This window comes from Diabrotica undecimpunctata, chromosome 6 (assembly GCF_040954645.1).
Source record: "Diabrotica undecimpunctata isolate CICGRU chromosome 6, icDiaUnde3, whole genome shotgun sequence".
Classification (NCBI taxonomy): Eukaryota; Metazoa; Arthropoda; class Insecta; order Coleoptera; family Chrysomelidae; genus Diabrotica; species Diabrotica undecimpunctata.
The window spans coordinates 107,888,413-107,910,904 of record NC_092808.1 but is presented as its reverse complement, the minus strand read 5'-3'; the positions used below and the strand labels follow the sequence as shown (position 1 = coordinate 107,910,904).

The 22,492-nt window shown below is 32.8% G+C and overlaps 1 protein-coding gene across 2 annotated transcripts in view; it reads right to left on the bottom strand.

Annotated features, from left to right (window-relative positions):
* Nucleotides 1-7,192: 7,192 nt before the first annotated feature.
* Nucleotides 7,193-22,492, bottom strand: part of js (jiangshi) — a 200,977-nt gene continuing 185,677 nt past the window's right edge. For both annotated transcript variants that reach the window (XM_072535088.1, XM_072535089.1), the window contains exon 5: nucleotides 7,193-16,655. In XM_072535088.1, the coding sequence (XP_072391189.1) occupies nucleotides 15,109-16,655 (1,547 nt within the window). In that variant the 3' untranslated portion in view covers nucleotides 7,193-15,108. The remainder of the gene's footprint in view (nucleotides 16,656-22,492) is intronic.

The window sequence follows — 22,492 nt, the reverse complement described above, 5'->3', positions numbered from 1 at the left end:
GTGAGTCACAAAAGGTACCGTTTGTTTTTGTCGCAGATAATGCTTTTCCTTTTAGGCCTGATATGCTGAAACCATACAGACAGAGTGATTTAACTTGTATTGAAAAAAATTTATAACTACAGATTGTCGATAGCACGGAGAATTGTAGAGAACGTCTTTGGGATTATGGCAGCACGCTTTAGAATTTTTCATACCTCTATCAATTTAAAGTTATGTCAAATTAAGAAAATAGTAAAAGCAACTTATGCTTTACACAATTATTTAATGTTGACAGTAAACCAAACTTATGCTCCACCCGGACTCTTTTCACTTAGAGGACATAGAAAGAAATTTAATGCTAAACAAGTTAGAGAAGAATTCATGAATTACTTTTCCAATGAAGGAGTAGTACCTTGGCAACAACATTAAGTACATTAATAAAATATGGTATAAGTATGTGTTGACTTTTTATGCAAATAAATAAAGGTGAAATGTATAATTACTAATGACTAATTCAATTTATGTGAATAACTACTTATGTACAAATATGGAAAAAAATTAAAATTCACTAGGTGTCACTAAGATTTTCTAGGTATCTTTTGATCTCGTAAAAAGTGAACCAGCTGGTAGTATCAAAGTGTGGGCCCATAACGTTCATATGCACCCATTCAAGAGTGATTCGCGTCTTCAACTTTTTTCTTTTCTCTTCTATAATTTGTCCGGAAGAAGTTTATTTTTTTAACAATCTTTGGATTTAACGTGCCAAAGACCTGGCTGATTTTGGTATTCTTGAATAAACTCTTCCAATAATTCACGGTTAACCGTTTTGAGATCACTAATCGACGATCATGACGAAAATTACTCAAATGCTACCTCACAAAGTAACACAACGGACGCTAACTTGTTCAAGCTTGAAAATCTTGGGTACACACGTACCGTTTTGCTTGCGCAAGCACGCTTAATTCCAGCATGCATAATTAAGATCATTTCAATCCTCAAGCCGCTTGTACAATCATAAAACTTACACCATATTTCCCTACAGACACACAAGCGTGCTTGTACAAAAATATTGAACAAGCATGCTGGACAAGCTTGCATGTGTGTTTGTAACCACCTTTATGTCAAATGTTTCAGATACCCTTAAATCGGTGTTTAAAAGCTTTTGTAGAAATGTGTTCTTGTTAATATGCTTATATTTAATATTTTTTTGTTTAAACGATTTCCGGTCTGTAAATAGAAATGTCAAAAACAAGTAATGTTAATAATTACAGTTATTGTTCTTTATTCCCAAAAAGATTCCGTGTGAAAGATACTATTCGCTCCGTGCGTGACCATGGTAGGGGTACCTTGAAACGATGCCAGCGTGCGTAGCGGCGAAATATGACAAAATTGGACACTATCTTTTTAAACATAAATTTTATCAAAAATGTGTGCAAATACACGTTGCGTATTTAGTTGTGCTAATAATAGCAAAAATAGTAAGTGTAGTTTTTATAGGTTCCCAAAGATTACATATAAATTAGAGAAAAGAAAAAGATGGATCCGTGCTATTAATATAAAAAAGGAAATATCACGTAACCTCATTTTTATGCAATTGAATTATTTAAATAATTTACCTTAAATGATATTTTATAAGGCTTCAAGCTAACTGCAGAGTGCCTGATGACTTTAGCTTTTATATAATAACTTTTACTATTACTGTTTTTAATTATATGCTCTTTCACGTGAAAAACTTGATTTGCCAGTACTAGATTTTTAACTTTTCTTTTCCGTTCGGGCTTAAGAAGATATATTATGATGAATTTTGAGAAACCCAGTTTTTAATACTACATTTATTTTGTACATAAACTGAAAAAATATAATTAAAAAGTTAATTATTAATAATTGTCAATTTTGCCTGTATTTAACAATGTCAAACATATGTCATTAATGTCATATGTTTAACCTGAAAATTGGTAGGTCCAAAACTGTCAGATGAAGGCGGTAGGTGTCGCGTCAGTCACGCACGGAGCGAATAAAAAAAGTAAAAAAAGAACCACATTAAAAACACTGTCGAGAGTAGAAAATTTTGTTCAGTAAGTTTCAGGGTTTTATTTTTGAAATAAACTGTCATCGTGAACTTTCAATTTTACCAATTTATGTGTAATTATATTTTATATTTAATTATTTCTACTGTGATTATTATACAGGGTCAGTATCTTTTTAATTATGATGTTTCCCGTTGTATATATTTTCTTTTTTCATTGTATTTAGCTGTATAATTAGCTGTAAATTTTGATAGAAGACATGTATCTAAATTAATATGTCATTGGTATGTATTAAATTTTTATACGTAATTTAGGTGTGTTATTTCAATTTTTGCGTTGTGCAATATGATGTCTTGCAAAAATTATTTAATCATAAGTTCAAAAAGATAGTTAAGCTCATAATTTCTTTAAATGCGTCAACTATTAATGTGAATCAGTATACGTTTTCTTGTGCACATTTTGGAATATAGAGCACGAGGAACGGAGACACCACTGTTCGATATATACTTTGATATACTTTGCTAATTTGTATGGATATATAAGATATACATACCCTTATGAGAAAATGCACCGTTTGGCCGGAAAATGGAAAAAACTGAAAATTTTTAATTCGATTTTTCCATTTTTTTTGCCAAACTGTGGGTAGGGGATAGAAAAAAAACACATATTTGGAATAAGTTAGACCTAGTGTATATATTAACATAAAAAGAAACAATTTCCTAAAATTGGAATTTGCCCAAAAATGTTTAAAGGGGGTACCCTTGGACTTTTTTCAAAATTTAATAATCTGGCATATCGGCCTCAATTTCGGTCCTAGAGTCAAACTGGTGCACTTTTCCTACATAAAATTTGCTACTTGTTCTTTTTAAGTGCTCAGATTTTTTCTACATCTTACGGTTCGTGAGAAAAAATTCCAATTGGAGGTCGACATGTCTTGCAAATTTCGTGAAAATAAAAACTTCTTATTTCGTTCCAAATTTAATTTATTTCGATTAAGCCTGACGTACTGATTTAAAAAAGATATACATACCCTTATGAGAAAATGCACCGTTTGGCCGGAAAATGGAAAAAACTGAAAATTTTTAATTCGATTTTTCCATTTTTTTTTGCCAAACTGTGGGTAGGGGATAGAAAAAAAACACATATTTGGAATAAGTTAGACCTAGTGTATATATTAACATAAAAAGAAACAATTTCCTAAAATTGGAATTTGCCCAAAAATTTTTAAAGGGGGTACCCTTAGACTTTTTTCAAAATTTAATAATCTGGCATATCGGCGTCAATTTCGGTCCTAGAGTCAAACTGGTGCACTTTTCCTACATAAAATTTGCTACTTGTTTTTCTCAAGTGCTCAGATTTTTTCTACATCTTACGTTTCGTGAGAAAAAATTCCAATTGGAGGTCTACATGTCTTGCAAATTTCGTGAAAATAAAAACTTCGTATTTCGTTCCAAATTTAATATATTTCGATTAAGCCTGACGTACTGATTCAAAAAAGATATACATACCCTTATGAGAAAATGCACCGTTTGGCCGGAAAATGGAAAAAACTATAATTTTTTGTATTATTTGTTCATCATTTAAACATCCTTTAATCGGATATATTGGCGTCAATTTCGGTTCTAGAGTCAAACCGGTGCACGTTTCTTACATAAAATTTGCTACTTGTTCTTCTCAAGTGCTCAGATTTTTTCTACATCTTACGGTTCGTGAGAAAAAATTCCAATTGGAGGTCTACATGTCTTGCAAATTTCGTGAAAATAAAAACTTCGTATTTCGTTCCAAATTTAATTTATTTCGATTAAGCCTGACGTACTGATTCAAAAAAGATATACATACCTTTATGAGAAAATGCACCGTTTGGCCGAAAAATTGAAAAAACTGAAAATTTTTAATTCGATTTTTCCATTTTTTTTGCCAAACTGTGGGTAGGGGAAAGAAAAAAAACACATATTTGGAATAAGTTAGACCTAGTGTATATATTAACATAAAAAGAAACAATTTTCTAAAATTGGAATTTGCCCAAAAATTTTTAAAGGGGGTACCCTTGGACTTTTTTCAAAATTCAATAATCTGGCATATCGGCGTCAATTTCGGTCCTAGAGTCAAACTGGTGCACTTTTCCTACATAAAATTTGCTACTTGTTTTTCTCAAGTGCTCAGATTTTTTCTACATCTTACGTTTCGTGAGAAAAAATTCCAATTGGAGGTCTACATGTCTTGCAAATTTCGTGAAAATAAAAACTTCGTATTTCGTTCCAAATTTAATATATTTCGATTAAGCCTGACGTACTGATTCAAAAAAGATATACATACCCTTATGAGAAAATGCACCGTTTGGCCGGAAAATGGAAAAAACTATAATTTTTTGTATTATTTGTTCATCATTTAAACATCCTTTAATCGGATATATTGGCGTCAATTTCGGTTTTAGAGTCAAACCGGTGCACGTTTCTTACATAAAATTTGCTACTTGTTCTTCTCAAGTGCTCAGATTTTTTCTACATCTTACGGTTCGTGAGAAAAAATTCCAATTGGAGGTCTACATGTCTTGCAAATTTCGTGAAAATAAAAACTTCGTATTTCGTTCCAAATTTAATTTATTTCGATTAAGCCTGACGTACTGATTCAAAAAAGATATACATACCTTTATGAGAAAATGCACCGTTTGGCCGAAAAATGGAAAAAACTGAAAATTTTTAATTCGATTTTTCCATTTTTTTTGCCAAACTGTGGGTAGGGGATAGAAAAAAAACACATATTTGGAATAAGTTAGACCTAGTGTATATATTAACATAAAAAGAAACAATTTTCTAAAATTGGAATTTGCCCAAAAATGTTTAAAGGGGGTACCCTTGGACTTTTTTCAAAATTCAATAATCTGGCATATCGGCGTCAATTTCGGTCCTAGAGTCAAACTGGTGCACTTTTCCTACATAAAATTTGCTACTTGTTCTTCTCAAGTGCTCAAATATTTTTTTGTTTAAACGATTTCCGGTCTGTAAATAGAAATGTCAAAAACAAGTAATGTTAATAATTACAGTTATTGTTCTTTATTCCCAAAAAGATTCCGTGTGAAAGATACTATAAAAAAAAAAAATAAAAAAAGAACCACATTAAAAACACTGTCGAGAGTAGCAAATTTTGTTTAGTAAGTGTCAGGGTTTTATTTTTGAAATAAACTGTCATCGTGAACTTTCAATTTTACCAATTTATGTGTAATTATATTTTATATTTAATTATTTCTACTGTGATTATTATACAGGGTCAGTATCTTTTTAATTATGATGTTTCCCGTTGTATATATTTTCTTTTTTCATTGTATTTAGCTGTATAATTAGCTGTAAATTTTGATAGAAGACGTGTATCTAAATTAATGTCATTGGTATGTATTAAATTTTTATACGTAATTCAGGTGTGTTATTTCAATTTTTGTGTTGTGCAATATGATGTCTTGCAAAAATTATTTAATCATAAGTTTAAAAAGGTAGTTAAGCTCATAATTTCTGTAAATGCGTCAACTATTAATGTGAATCAGTGTACGTTTTCTTGTGCACATTTTGGAATATAGAGCACGAGGAACGGAGACACCACTGTTCGATATATACTTTGATATACTTTGCTAATTTGTATGGATATATAGAAATAAAAAAGAAAATATCTTAAAAAAACTAACGAAAACTTTAAAAATCTTCGAGAAAGTAATCAAAACAATAATGACACAAGCAAAAAGTGGGACAACATTAAAAAAACAATAAAATCGTCCAAACAATGAATGGATGCTAGAAGAAATTTTAATACCTACGAATGAAAGAAGGCTCTATAAGTCAAAAGACTCTATCGTTATCAATAAATTGATAAATGGGCAAATGAAAAGGAAAAATAAAGGTAGAGTGGGTGCTCCATCAGTACAAAGAGATTGACGAACTAGAAAGAAAATATGACTTATTTAATGTTAAGAATGGATGTGTAACGAGTCAAAATTCCGAAACGTTACATCTTGTGAAAATTTTCGTGATGTTGTTAAATTTTACTGCACCCTATACATAGATTTTAATTCCTATGAATATTTTTCCATGAAATTATTTTGTTAAGACTCTTGATTCTTGACTCTTAAGACCTATCTTGATAAACCGTTAGGTTTATTTGCGCTTGATCGTAATAAAACCTTTTAAAAAGTTACCGCTTATTGTAATAATATTCTTTTATAATCTCTTAGAGGTTTTACTGAAAATATACCTAAATATTTTGTGTTTATCAGTGTATTGCGAATCTTCTGTACGAGATAACAGTTATTTGAGTATATTTCAGTTCCCTCACGTCCCGTTGAAAAATATGCCATTACGGAACACCTTCTTAGTTCTAACTTTGACCACACCGATAACCAGCCTTTTTGACAATGAGGAATTCTGAGTAACCAAAAACTCAATCTGCAAATTCGATATTGGATGGTACAATGTTATATCCACTCTATTCTTCTTTATGGTGCCGAAGATTGGACTGTTAATGTTGATTTAATGAGAAAGCTACAAGCTTTCGAGATGTGGATTTTTAGAAGAATTTTGAAAACACCATGGGCCGATCATATTACAAACGAAATGATTTTGCACAGAATGGGAAGAGACAGAAAACTCTTGACCATCATTAAAAGGAGAAAGACAGCATGTTTGGGGTAGGTACATACTTAGAAATGAGAAGTACCAGTTGTTGCAGCTGATTGTGAAGGGTTAAATGGAAGGAAAAAGGGTCCTGGTAGACGACAAAAATATCCTGGCTGAAAAACTTTCGCGACTGGACCGGGCTGAATACACAGACGCTTTTAAGAAAACCAGCAGATAGATAAAAATTTGCAATATTTATAGCCAACCTTCATTAGTGGAATTGACACCAGTAGAAGAAGAAGATCACTTGATCTCTTTTTGTCTATGATTTAATATTCCAGCATGCTAATCGTACCTCGGTATTGTTTCTCGTAGTTCTTTTCCTTGTTAAGGTCGTCTTCAAATGCTTCCCTGTATCCGAGGCTTTGGATCAGTTGTATGAGCGTGTTTCATTTTTACAGTGCAAATTGATGGTCTGACCTTCTAACCTCTCTCTTGTATCCGAGTAGTATTTTATAGCAGAAATAATAATAGAAAACAGAAGGAAATGTCTTATGAACTAAAAGGATATTCAAAAATTTTAATACATAAAACATATTTATTTGCAGCACTAACGTTTAATAAATATCTTAGACGTTTATATGTACAAATTATTAATAAATTATAAATAAATATTCATGTCATTTAGCGTTTGATCTTGACTAGTTTTCCCCAACTAAATTAAATAACATGAACATTACAGCCTATGTAACCAAAAGGTGAAATACCATGATTACCATTTCATAAAGAAATAGTAACCATTTCAGTTATAATAAAATTTACCAACTTTTAAGACAATTTGGTACTTTTATTTTTACTTGACACTGACGTTTGTACAGATGATAAGTTGGCAAATTTAAATTTTATAATAGAAATGAAGTTTAAACAAAATTTACATTAATGCTTATTAACTTTTTATATAAAAAACCGATTTATAAAAACTAAACTGACTAAAACTATATTTTGGTCCGGTATAAAATATATGATTATATTTACCCAATATTAGCAAGCACCAAGTCAGAGCCTAGTCAAATTCACTAAGCAATACGGTTTTTGATCACTTTCTTTATTTTAATCCATATTTTTTATATAAAATAAATGAATTCAAGATAGTTGAAAATGACAGAAACGTTATCTAGCTACTGGGTGTATGGTATACTTAATGTGCATTATGCTTCGAACGAAAAAGTGTTAAAGGTAATAAACTTTGAAAGGTAATAAAAATTTTTCACTAATTTATTACCACCCTAATAATTTTTCACCACCAAACCAGCCTTAAGGGGAGCGATTCTGCAGGCTTAAGGTTCAAGCTAGCAGAATTCGAAAATAAAAACTTTTTGCCTATGGCATACTTTTTTACACATTTTTCACTAATTTATTACCACCCTAATAATTTTTCAATACCAAACCCCGCTAATGGGAGCGATTCTGCTGGCTTAAGGTTCAAGCTATCAGAATTCAGAAAAAAAACTTTCTGCCGATGGCATATTTTTTCACCCATTTTTCATTAATTTATTACCACCCTAATAATTTTTCACCACCAAACCACCCTTAAGGGAAGCGATTCTGCTGGCTTACGACTAAAGCTAGTAGGTATACCAAAGTGCTCTGCTAGCTTTTTACGAATTTATTACCACACAATTTACAATTTTACTGTACTCTACTTGTAACTGAAAATATAAATTTCTTGCTAGGTTTTTACTGAATTTTGTCCAATCTCATAATTTTTGACCCCCTAAGTCACAGTTAATGGGAAACATTCAACAAGCTACGCATTCACGCTAGCTAAATGCAAAATCTTTTTGGAAGTACAAAAGTGCTCTGCTAGATTTTTACTATATTTTTGCCAGCCTAGTCGTTTTTTTCTCAACTACCCTAATTGAAAACATTCTGAAATGTTACTCTGTGCTAACTTATATTTATTTTTTAAATTTTTAAATATTGAAAATATGAAAATACTTTATTCCAAAAATTATAAATTTTAACTGTTTTAAAACATTGACTCTGATTCGAGTTGTGAGTACATAGCTAAGCGAAATCGAATCGTGGGTTCCTTTTATAAATATAAAATAACTGAAATCAAGTTGAGTTTTAGTATACACAATGGAATTGTTATATTTCACAGAATAGTTACCAGGTAGGAAATATTCAAATTGAAATAATGTTATCATGTCTATTACATGAATTACCTAATTGTAAAGGAGGGTTGGGACACCGTGCGCATCTATTGTTAAAATATTAAAAGATTTGTATTTATTAGGTACATCCATAGACCTGAGCGAAGTGTACCGCCAATTAAGGAGTGGGGCCTGCAGACTTAATCGGATATTAGATTGATACCGCTCTCTTCACTAATATTCAACTTTGGCAATAAATTGCAAATATAGCGCCTCTGTACTGTCCCTGAGTGTGTATTATACTGAGTACAATAGTTTTGGAGTAATTTTTAATAGTAAAAACCAGTACACATTTATCTACGCACGATACTGTCTAGAGTTAATTTTCAACTCTTAAAATACGAAAACGTGCATTTTTTTTATACCGGACGAAAAAATACGACTTTACGTCCCCATTAGAGCGTAAAGTACGGAATTTACGCCCTGTTTGTTAGGTGAAAAATATGAAGATAGCAAAAAATAGTAAAAGATTGAAGTAAAAGTACAGTACAAAAAATTGTTATTATTGGCTTTTCATAGCTTTGTAGCACACAGTGGTATTTAATAATTACTTTTTTTATTTTAAACTAAGCTACCACGGGTTAGTTTAGAGGCGAAAAATTAGTAAAAATCGAGGAGAATCATGTATTATTTCAAAATTTTTATTTGAATTAGCTGGCTTAATATTCGAGCTTCCACTTAATAGCTTAATATTGACTTCCCACAAGGAGTAGTTAAGGGGTAAAAAATTACTGGGGTGGTAATAAATTTGTAAAAACCTGTGGTAAAAAACATCAAAACACTGTGGTATTTCAAAAATATATTTTTTAAATTCTGCTGGCTCGAATATTTAGCTAGCGGGAACGTTTCCAAATAAGATTGCTTTAGTGGTGGAAAATTATTAGGGCGGTGAAAGTGTAGCAAAAACTTATCAGAACAAATTTTTATTTCAATTATAAGTAGAGTAGAGTTAAATATAAAAAAAAATCACCATAAATTTTAACCTAACAGAATTATTGATTGAAAGTACAGTAAAATTGTAAAAATAGATTTTTCATAACGTAGAAATTTAACCTAAGAATTGTCGACTTTCCACATGGGTTACTTGAGGGTGAAAAGTTACTAGGATGGTAATAAATTCGTAAAAACCTAGCAGAACATGTGGTAACAAATAAGATTGGTTTAGAGGTGAAAAATTATCATGGTGATCAAAGTTTAGTATAAACTTAACAGAACACTTTTTTTATTTCAGTTTATAGAGGTGAGTGAAATTGTAGATGAATATTTTTTCACCTTAAATTTTAACTTAACAGAATTATTGGCTTCCCATAAGAGGCAGTTGAGGGGTGAATAATTACTAGGGTGGTAATAAATTCGTTAAAACCTAGCAGTTCACTGTCATCATCATGAACTAGCCTTTAACGTCCACTGCTGAACATAGGCCTCTCGAATGCTTTTCCACTTAGTCCGATTTTGCATCATCTGAATTCAATTTGTAGTCACTCTTTTTATGTCATCTGTCCATCTCGTTGGGGGTCGACCTCTATTTAGAGGTCGAGGTCAGAGCAGTACACTGTGGTATTTCAAAAATATATTTTTTTTAATTTCGCTGGCTCAAATATTAAGCTAGCAGGATCATTTTCAAATAAGATTGGTTTAGGGATGCAAAATTATCAGGGTGGTTAAAGTTTAGTAAAAACTTTAAAAAGTGTAGGGTAAAAGTAGACTAGTAAGAAAATCAATATGATTTCTGCATCTTCTTGTTTCACATCAAAATAGAGACGAAAACATAAAAAATTTGTTACAGAAATTACTTTTTTTATAATGGCGACAATAACTTGTACAATGAGCTTATCCAATTAGGTATGCTTGGACAGTAAATACGTCGTTATTTAATGTCAATTTTTTATACACTCCATTTCACTTATTCACCAATTGGTTGTATGAAAAATACACCAAGTAATGCAGGAGACATACAATAAAAGTGTAGGATTGTCCTAAGAAAATTAAAATTTGGAGATAAAGATAATACCATTTTTAATAAATTGTATAATTTTTTGAAATAATCGTACATTTTCTTCTCCCTCCTTAGAGAATACGCATTGGTAATAAAAATGTTAGCAAAAAAATAAATATTCCCAAGATTATAAATATAAGCGGAACACTTGAATATAAATTAACCTTTGACTACCAGCACAGGTGTATAAAGTACACAAATATCACTACTTAAACAGTGCGCAGCGATAAAAACCCCACTCAAGCCTCTCGATGCAACCCACGACCGATGTGTTTACTTGGCGTGCACACATAGGCTATTTATTGATTATGTTAAAAAAAATAGGGCTAAAAGGAACTACAACGTTAAAGGGATTTTATTATTTCATATGGTCAATGGACCCCCAAATATGAAAACACCGCGGAATGCTACCATTTAAAGGTGTGCGTTTTTGGGAAAGGGTCTCAATGCAGTAGGGTGCATTTGGGTACATTCTATGCAGTTTCCGTACATATATATCTACAGAAAAGTTACTCAGAATGAAATTTGCTATTATCAAAATGCCACCTTTAAAGTCAAAAATATTTTTTTTGATAAAAATATATTTAAAAAACCAAGCAAAAAAACAGGAACACACGCGATTTTTCTTTTTTGCCCCATGCTTTTTCTGTACTTTAAAGTAGTCTAGTGAAAAATATTCTAGAACTAACGGTAGCCAAGATATGGTTCGTCAAATTATGATACTTGCAACGATTTGTATATACCTAAATGTACAAGGAAAGAATACTTCAGTCACAGTCACCAGAGGCGAAAATGCCACTGAACCTCTAAAAATCATACGAACAAGCTAACTTTAGCTGATAATGCCAATTTTGAGGCCCCCAAAAATGCAAGAAAGTTTGCCACTCCTTCATCCTTGTTTCTCTCTAAATTTGCCCATCGAAAGAGGAGAGGGAGAAACATCGATTTACCAAGAATCTGTACGCCATAGAAAAAAATGTTTTATACAAAAAATATGTCTGAAATAATGTTTAACAAAAATGTATATTAGCATTTTTTGTGTAGAATGAACTGTTTTCTCAGTAACAACGCTTGAAGCGATCGGCGATTTTAAATGTGTTATGAGTGTGAAATCAATATTTTTGTCAAAAATAATCGACATTTCAATAGGAAATTTACAATTTTGAACAACTTTTCTGTAGATGTATATGTACGAAAACTGCATCAAAGTCACCCAAATGCACTTTAGTGCATATGGACAAATTCACCACTTTCGCAAAAAAGTACCTCTTTAAATGGTAGCACTCCTCGTTTTTTTCATATTTGGGGGTCCATTGACCATATGAAACAGAAAAACGTCTTTAACGTCGTAGTTCCTTTCTAGAGTACATAATCAATACCCCAATAGTTGACATAGTTGCGCTTTTATGGCTATTTTATGTTTATTTTATGTTTATGGCGATTTTTAAACAATAATACTATTTTAGGGACAAAGTAAAAGAAAGAAACCCCAATAAATTGACAGGTGAAATAAAAGCAACTGGTTTAAGTGATTTGCGACTCCGATTCGGAAGAAGAATTATCCAGCGATGATACTTATATTTCTTCTGAAGAGTACATAGAGGAAACTGAACATGTTCCATATATTTGACTGTCAACTGCTGATTTTTAAATTTTGATATGTTAAATGTTACACCTGCCTCCCTAGCGCTATTAAAACCTATTTAAGTGTCTCGTCATATTCCTCCATATAATGAGAAGCTATTAATAAATCATGAAAATAGATAACAACATTTTCTTCACATTTTCATAATATATCCAAAATGTTTATAGTTTAAGTTTTAAAAATAATTCGATGCAAGATTTAAATCTAAGAGTAGTCTAAGAAATTTTTAACAACCAAATGGAGTGGAAAATCTTGCCAAAGAATTCAAATTTTCATGTAATTTAATCTAATAAAATCCATCCTAACATCCAGTATTGAAAATACTTTTTCCTTTATGATTTTGAACTTATCTCCTGATCTAGACGGAATAAAAATCTGCTCAAAACAAATTTAGTAAAGTAAGTACTAGAAACCTTGTGAAAATCTTTCCCAATGCCAAACAACAGGCAAGGAATATTCAAAATGAATATTCCTTGTATTGTAATATTCACAGATGAAATTATAGAGTACATTACTGAATATAATAAACTACACATTTCGAATGTTAAGCCACAATTTATTAGAGCACGTCATGTTAAAGACGTATCAAAAACAGAAATGCAATCATTCATGTGTTTGCTTTTGTTATCTGGATATAAGCAAAATAATACCTACTTTTTGGAACTCTAGACATTTGGTACTGGCTCTGACATTTGTCGGCCATGTATGAGTAAAACAGATTCCTATTTTTACTTGCCATTATTCGATTCGATGATAAAACTACCAGGAATCAAAGAAAAGAGATAGATAAGTTAGCTGCAATAAGACTGGTCGTAGATAGATTAGTAGATAATTGTAAGAACAAAACTACTCTGTGGGCGATTTTTTAAAAATTAATGGAATGTTAATACTTTTTCGAGGACGCTGTAGTTTTCTTCCATATCTTCCAAACAAACGGCTAAGTATGGACTGAAACTTTTTATATTGTGTAATACAAAAACATTGATTTGAAAATTTTGTAGTTTATTGCCGTAAACAACCCGAAGGCTCCTACAGAATGCCAGATACATATACTGCGATTGTTCACTACTTGTTGAAGGAAGTAAAAGGTACTAATGACATGTATTAACTAGCATTCAAGTTATCCAGTAGCGAAAGAATTATTGGAAGATAAAATTACTGTGATTGAAACTATGAAAAAAAAAGTAAACGAAAATACCGCAAGTCCTTTTACCTTATAAAAGTATTATATATAGGCATGTGAAATCTTCGTTATTTGGATTCCAAAAAGATGTAACATTGGTTTTATATGCACCGAAAATAAATAAAAACTGTCGTAGTGTTCTCAACAATGTACAATAATGGAGATATAAAATCAGTGTCCAGTAGAACTGAAATCATCTTGCAATATAGCGCCACCAAAGCTGGAGTTGATACTGTTGATAAAATGACTGGATATCAATGACTCAGTAACGAACAAGAAGATGACCGTTGGTTATATTTTTTCTACTCCAGAGCATCACGAAAATCAATGGACAACTGCTTTACAATGCAACTCATGACGATGCACGCACAGAACAGAATTTTTGAAGGTGCACCAGCATACAGTCATTGTCGAGTGATATAAAATGATTTCTGATAAAAAACAAAAATCCAGCTCAATGGTTTCAATGAAGAGCCACCTCCAACGATACTACAGAGGTGTTTCATTTGCGGTAAGAAAAAATCGAGTCACAACGATCATCTACAGAAGTTGCAATAGGTCCGTTTGCAAACAATATATGACAACATTGTTACTTGCGATTTCTGCAAAAATGGCAAAACAAACGGTGAAAAAATAAACTTACCATACACATCTATGGTTTTCATTTCAAGAAATTTTTTTTTTAAGATTTTTCTTTAGCTTTCTTTGTTGAAGATTTTGTCTTCTTTCGAGAATTGCAATATTTTTATATATTTCATTAAAATAGCATACAAAATCAAGGTACCATATTTTCTTATCCATATATATTAAATTATGTACTCAATTTTACATTAGTATAGTAGATGTGATGTGGATAATACAGCTGTGGGGTAGCTACGCGAGAGTCCAGAGCGGGGATAGTCAAAGGTTAAGTACTTTCGTCATTTTTTAATTGTCTGTAAAGCCTGCATCGCCTGTTGAACTAAAATATAATGCTTTTCGTTAAAATTTGTTATAAGAACTAATTATATCAATAACTTTATAAGAATCTGGTTACTATTGTCAATATTTAGTATTCACAAACGTAAAACTTATTAAAACACATTTGTTATTTTTGTCTCAGTTGCACTAATGTCACTTCACATTATCATTTTTAGATAAAAAGGAACCTAAGGAAGTTGAGAACAGAACATCAGTTTATTGTTCCCGGTCAGGCTTATATCGCAATAAAAATCGATAATGCACTAGAATAAAAGATTAAAAAAAAAACATGATTGCTCAATATATTCAAATGGTTATACACCTACATTTTGCAAAAAATCAATTTTATGTAAAATAAAAGTCATAATTTGCCAGCTTCAACTGCATAGTCTTATGCAATATTCTATTTTGAAAGATAGTGTTTAAAAAATCTCTAGTGCACGATCAAAAAGCACATATTTTCGAGTTATTGCAACATTTCCTGATCTTTTTGATACTTTTTCACTTTTTAACGGATACTGGTTCAAAAGAATTCACAACACTATCGTAACTTGGCCTCGTGGCGTCGTCCAAGGGAAAATCATATTCTGGGATTCGGAATGCTTGCCTCAGTTCTTGCCACTGGGCATTATTAAATGATTTCATGAAGTTCAAAAGTTTAATTCCAGGTATTTCTTGTAGTTCTTCTTCGTCTACATTAGAATCAGAATCTATACTTGGTGGTTGGTAAAATTTCGATGGCACAGACCAATTGTTCGAAAACTCGCTATCCTTTGGTCTTTGATTTTTAATAGGATTGATTAAACCTAATAGATTTTCTGGCTGAGGTGCTAGCAAGCCCGCTTGTTGTGGATCAGGACTGGTTGACTCTACAAAAGTAGGGTAATTAGGAGTAGTGGCTTTGTAGTCTGAGTGAAAATTAACGATTGTATCTAGCGGTGGAACTAAACCTACATCGTATGGGTTAGCGCTTGTTGTTTCAACGGAAGTGGGATAATTAGGAGTTGTAGCTCTAAATTTAGATTTAAATGCAACCCTGCTAGCTTCTTTAGGTGGAAGCAGTCCAATATCATTCGGGTTTGGACTTGTAGGATCGACATAAGAAGGATATTGGGGAGTTGTTGCTTTGAAATTTGATTCAAAATTTACATGAATGTTTTCATTAACCTTAACATTTTCATTGTTTTTGTCTTTGTTGTTTGGGGGTAATAATCCAGCATCGTTGGGATCAGGACTAGTGGGATCTACATAATTGGGATATTGTGGCGTTGTTGCTTTAAAATTTGACTGAAAATTTATTATAACCTGGTCGGTATTATCTTCATCACCGTTAGGAGGTAACAATCCAGCATCAGCGGGATTAACACTGGTCTGATCTACGAAAGAAGGATAATTAGGAGTAGTAGCTTTGAAATTTGATTCAAAATTTACACGTATGGAAGGATCTTTATTATCTTGTGAGGAAAGTTGTTCAACTTCTCTTGGTGGGAGTAAACCAGCTTCATCGGGTTGAGGACTAGTATTATCAACTGATGTGGGATATTGAGGAGTTGTCGCTTTGAAATTTGAATGAAAGTTTACAACATTTCCTTGTGGTGGAAGAATTCCTAATTGGTCTGGGTCTACACTTGTAGGATCTACTAGATTAGGATATACTGGTGTAGTAGCTTTAAAGTTGGATTTAAAATTAACTTTAAATTGACTTTGTTCGTTATCGTTAGATCCTTCTAGTTTTTCGCGAAGTGCTTTGGTTAGTTCATCTTCTGATGGATATTGCGGTGTTGTGGCTTTGTAATTAGATGGAAAGTTAACTTTAATCGTGCTGGCCGAATTATCTTGTCTACTGAAAAGATCTGGATCTATAGCAGGTGGTAAAAGTTCAAGTGATAATTCGTTTTCTGGTAACGTATCTATTTTTTTATTTGCCAATTGAACTGGTGGGAATAATCCAATATTATTTGGAGACTGAGTTGTATCTTCTATAGTTTGAGGATAAACTGGAGTTGTGGCTTTGAAATTGGATTTATTGTTGCCTAACAAGTTGTTCCCTGAAACAAAACATTTATTATATTATATCTACGTGTTTTACCTTGTATTGCATAATAATTATAAAATAAGTATAGTAGTGATATAAATTTTATAAGTAATAAATACCATTTTAAAACAATAAAGATATGTAGGCAATTAAGTTAAGTTAATATTAACATTTGATGGATAATAATTAAAATCAAAATAATCAAAAGTTTAAAACTAAAAACAGAAATGGAAAACGAAGAAGATATTTAAGTAAAGCTTAAATTATGTCAATAAATAAAAAATTTGACATTTAGTCAACATACACATGCTTTCAAATGGTCGCTGTCTTATCAACACCATATATATCTCTTGTATACTCCCAGTTATCGGGGTAGACAAGTAATTGTTCAATTTGCATTGTTTTATTTTTTAGATTTATGTGGAACCTCTTTATGCTTTTCTACACGTATAAGCCGATAAAGAAGGTTTATTGTCTAATTTGTGCAGAGACTATGGTGTCGATGTCCAGCTGGTTTAAGAAACCTATTGAGGTATCTATACGATCTATATGGTAGTGCAGCATTTATCACACCAGATAACGATGTAGCCTTTATATCTTTGACAATGGCCAAGATCTAGATAAATAGACGGAAAGTATGAATCTAAAACTTATTCATGAACCAAAACAGCCTGCGTCCTTTAATAGCGGAAGATGGAGCAGAGATCCCACATAATATGTTTTTCAGCAACAGGATTGGAGACTAGGTGACAAAATCTTTAAAAGTTTCTCCCGAAAAATACAACACAGGCTAATAACGTGCCTTTACAATGAGGCAATCAGATACTAAACTATTCCTTTCAAAAGTAGATTCAATTTCAAAAAAGGACAATAGAAAATTTCTCTGAAGCAATGGATCAGGAAGTTTCCTACCTGAAATCGCGCCTGAATGATATAATAAGTTTGTACAAACCTTAAAACAAATTTTAAATATATCCCTAGAAGTTGCCGAACTGAGTACATAGCGGGGCTCTATGAAAAATCTAAACCCCTACTTAAAATATATGAGAAGTAATATGAGGATCTTTTTCGGAAGCAACAATACAGGCTCGGGAAAATATGTTACATACAATATTCGCTAACAGAACGGACACGTAAGCTGGTAAAGAGTCAAGACATGAAAGAAAACAGCAGATGCGGCTCTTAAAAGCAGGGAAGGATCCGGCGGATACAAAGAGTTTTAGACCGCCACTCTTTTATGTCACATTTTCAAGGTGTTCGAAAAGAATGATGCTGAACCGGATGGCTGAATTTATGTAGTTTACAATTTTTCCAGAACGAACAGGAAAAGCCCTATTTCAGCCAAATTCTTAACCTTTCCAACACATTGAAGATGGTTATGAATGAAAAGAAATATGGTAGCGTTTATAGACCTATCTGACGCTTATGACACAGCTAAACATCAACGGCTGCAAAATTCTACAAAACTACAAAGGGTTTTGGACTTACAAGGTTGGTGAAATGTCTTTTCCAGAATAGACGCTGCCACGTAATACTCCAGTCATAGAACAGTCGGTAGGGCGACCAAAAGAATGGCCTCTCCCAGAAATGTGTCCTCTCGTCGATTCTATACAAAGTATACACTAACGACCAACCCATAAAACAACAAACCAAACAATTTATCTACACTGATGACACAGCAGTGGCAGCTCAGGGAAGATTCTTTAATGAAGTTCAAGAAAAACTGACAAATGCTCTAGAATAGACTAAACTGGTGTTTTACGTTATCCTGCTGGCCTGAGAAAATGAGGATACCAGGAGGTCGATAACTGCAACTTTGTAGTGGTTCAGAATAGTCACCACCTACTAACATGCACAAACAAAAGAGACATGTTAGATGAAGACCTAATTTTGTAACAGCGCCATCTATATGGCTAACTATTGGAAATATAGGATTTAAGTTTTTGGTGTTCCGGACACGGAAAGTAAGTAGGTACAGAGTGTAAATTGCTATATTTCTACTGTATATTTGTTCAGCTTATATTATTTACCATATATTTGTATTTATTTTTTTTATCATGTTTTTGATAATTCTTAAAGCTTTTCAAGATACTCTTAAGTTTGGTGGTAAATAATAGCTTTTTTTGGACCCCTTGTTAATTTTTAATTTTAATTTGTTTATTGATTTTATATGAGCAGGTTGAGAGTAAATTACAAACAGTGGTACGTGTTTGGTTTTCTGAAGTATTTTTTCTTTGTTTTTAAGTCAACTTAGGCCAGTTAATCGACATTTTTTCCTGTCGCTAAAGATATTTGGTCAAAGACGTTACTTTATCAATACTTTTAAGTTCAGCACATGTCTAATCACCTAGTTAAATTTTTGGCAGGTGTGAGGCAGTATTGTGTGAACAATACTAGGTAACAGCAGATTATCGAAATACAATTATAAAAAACACTTATCGTAATGTACTTGCTTCAAAGGTTTTATTCGTTCGGCACTTATATCCTAGGTATATCACAGGAAGTCAGGGTAAATAATAATATCAACACGGGAAATGGTTGCACTATGTTTTGTTTTGTATTTGGTCTTAGGATAATTTTTATTTACGTTGTTTTATTCGTTGTTAAATTTTTTTTTATATGAATTGGTATTTGTGTTAGAATATACGCATTTATTTTGTCTTGTTATTCTTCTTCGGCTTTTTCCCATTATTAGTTCACCATTTTCGTCCTCCACAGCACTCTATTCTCCCAATCACCTTCTATGAGCTCTTCATCTTACATAGTATTTCTTATGTACGTTTTCCTTCTTATAACAGCTCTTCATCTCCGGGATCTTTTTCTCTCTTCTTTTCGGTGGGTAGCAGTCCAATATTATTTTTGGCCACCTGTGCTCTGGTATTCTTTGTATATGCTCGTACCACTACAGGGCTCTGTTTCCAATTTTTTTTTGTAATGGAGCACTATACTTCTATTCTGTTCCATATTTTCTCTGCTCTTATTCTATCCTCTCTGGTGAATTATAGACATTTTCTCATAAAGTCCAATTCCACTGTTATTTCGTATTATTGTTGCCATTGGCTATACTTATAGGATAATATTCAGCTCTATGCTTTGAAAGATTCTATTTCTGTTTTCTTTGGTTAAAGTGTGTATTTCCATATTACTCAATGGAGTATTTTCATGGCTTGTTTTCTCCGTGCTATTTTCATTTCTATATCTTTCATACAAGTACCATCTCGCCGTGTCATTGACCTTAAGTTTAAAAAAGGCTTACAACTCTTAATAGTCTCTTCTTCTGAACTTAAGTTTAAATCTGCAACCTCAGATCCAATACATAAGTATTCGGTCTTACACATACTTATTCTTAGTCCTCTTAGCTTGTATTTTTCCTTTCAATTTCCTTATCTTGTGCAAAGATGACTTTGCACAAGCGCTAACGGACATAGACAAGGTAATGCTTATAAACGGAGAACGATTGAACAACATAAGATACGCTGATGATACTATCATTTTTGCAGACAGTCTGGAAGGTCTGCAGACACTTGTCTGCAGGATGGCAGAAGTAAGTAGCAGGTTTGGGCTTAATTTTAACATCAAAAAACTAAATACATGGTTATAAGCAAAAATAGGATAATACCACCTGGTCAATTACTAGTTAACCAACAACCTATAACACAAATCACTAACTTTTGTTATCTGGGTGCAAACTTAAATGAACAGTGGGACCAATCGACGGAAATTAAGATAAGGATTGAGAAAGCAAGATCAGCTTTCGTCAAAATGAAGAAAAAAATCTTTAACTGCCACAATATAAAATTGGAAATAAAAGTTCGTTTACTAAAATGCTACGTATATTCCGTTCTTTTATATGGCGTGGAGTTATAGACCTTAGCTGAAGCATCACTGAAGAGACTCGAAGCATTTGCGATGTGGTGCTATAGATGCATGTTGAGGATTTCCTGGATAGACAGAGCTACCAACGAAGAAGTACTACATAGAATGGGTAAAGAGCGCGAACTAGTCGTAACCATAAAACGTCGCAAACTAGAATACCTGGACCATATAATGCGCAATGAACAACGATATGACCTACTTCGGACCATACTTCAAGGTAAAGTGCATGGGAAAAGAGGTCCAGGACGAAGAAGAATATCCTGGCTGCATAACCTGCGAAAATGGTTTAACTTAACCACTACCGAACTTTTCAGGGCAGCAGTCAACAAAGTCAGAATAGCCATGTTAATGTCCAACATTCGTAACGGATAGGCTGTTACGATCCGATAACGGATAGTTATCTGTACGAATATTCTCCTTGTTTTTTAACAATTAAGCACGGCATTTCAAGGATATATATGCAGGAAGTGTTAAGATACCATATTTCCGGAACAAAGGTTTGCATGATGTATTCTTTTATAATATAAAAAGTCTGCTGAAATGATGAAGAGAATCCCAAACAGAGTATTACCCCAAAAAGGCAATACCGTATCTCAAATTGGATTCAATAACGGACACATAAACACTAAGTGGTGTGCAACTGATTCGACAGCAAAGCAATTCGATGATATCTTTTTGCTTAAATATACAGTGTGTTGCTCAAATTTAAGTTTAATATTATTAAATTATTAATATTAATATTATTAATATGGAGAACTAAGAAAATTTAAGAACTTATTTTTAGGTGCAGGCTGAGAGATCTACTCTACATCGCGCGATTTGTGCAGTAGATGATACAACACCGATCAAACTGAAAGAACCAGAAATGCTCATAAACCATTTTACTAAGGACGAGAAAATGCGCACCTGCACGGGCGACATCTCAATGAGGTCAGTCAAGACCATGTTGACATTATAGCGTCGAACTATTGGCTGACATCAAGAAAGATGTTCCCTAAAATAGAAGGTTCGTTACTCGCCATTCAGGATCAGGTTATACCAACCAAAAATTACCCGAAAAGACCGTCAGGTCCAAAATGACAAACGCCGATATGGATGTCAAGCTCAAGAAACTATCCAACATCTTACCGGGGGCTGTCAGGCATTTGCTGCAACTGAATATAAGGAACGGCACGACTCAGTACTAAAGATCTTTCATCAAGAGATAACCATCAAACTGGCACTTCTCCAAACAAACCATCTCCCATATTATCAATACGTTCCTGAAAATATACTTGAGAATGACAACTACAAGCTATACTGGGATCGCACAGCACTTACAGACCAAACAGTGGCACATTATATACCATATCTCATCATCATTATCATCATAAGTGGCATTACAGCTCGTTATGAGCCAAAGCCTTCTTCAGAACAATCTTCCATTCGCCCCTGTCTCTGGCAACTCTTCTCCATGCTTTTACTCTGATGGATTTTAGATCATCCTCTATGTTATCTTGATACCTAAGTTTTGGTCTTCCTCTGGCTCGTCTTCCCACTGGTCCTCTTCGGTAGAAAATTTTTCTGATCGTTGCATCTTCATCTCGCCTAATTACATGTCCTACCCATCGAAGGCGTGCTAATTTAATATATTTTACCACGTCAGGTTCCCCAAAACTTCTATATAATTTAAAGTTGTAGCGCCTACGCCACAAACCCTGTTCTTGGACTCCTCCATATATTTTTCTTAGAATTTTTCTCTCGAAAGGTTTAAGCAATTCTTGGTCGTTCTGTGTAAGTGACCACGTTTCAGACCCGTATGTTAACACTGGCCTTATTAGTGTTTTATATATGGTAACTTTAATTTTTCTGGGTAGTTTTGGGGCCATATGTTTCCTCAAGCCATAATAGCACTTATTGGCAAGCACTATTCTTCTTTTAATTTCTTCGCTGGCATTGTTGTCTTTGGTCAGCAGCGAGCCCAGGTAGACGAAG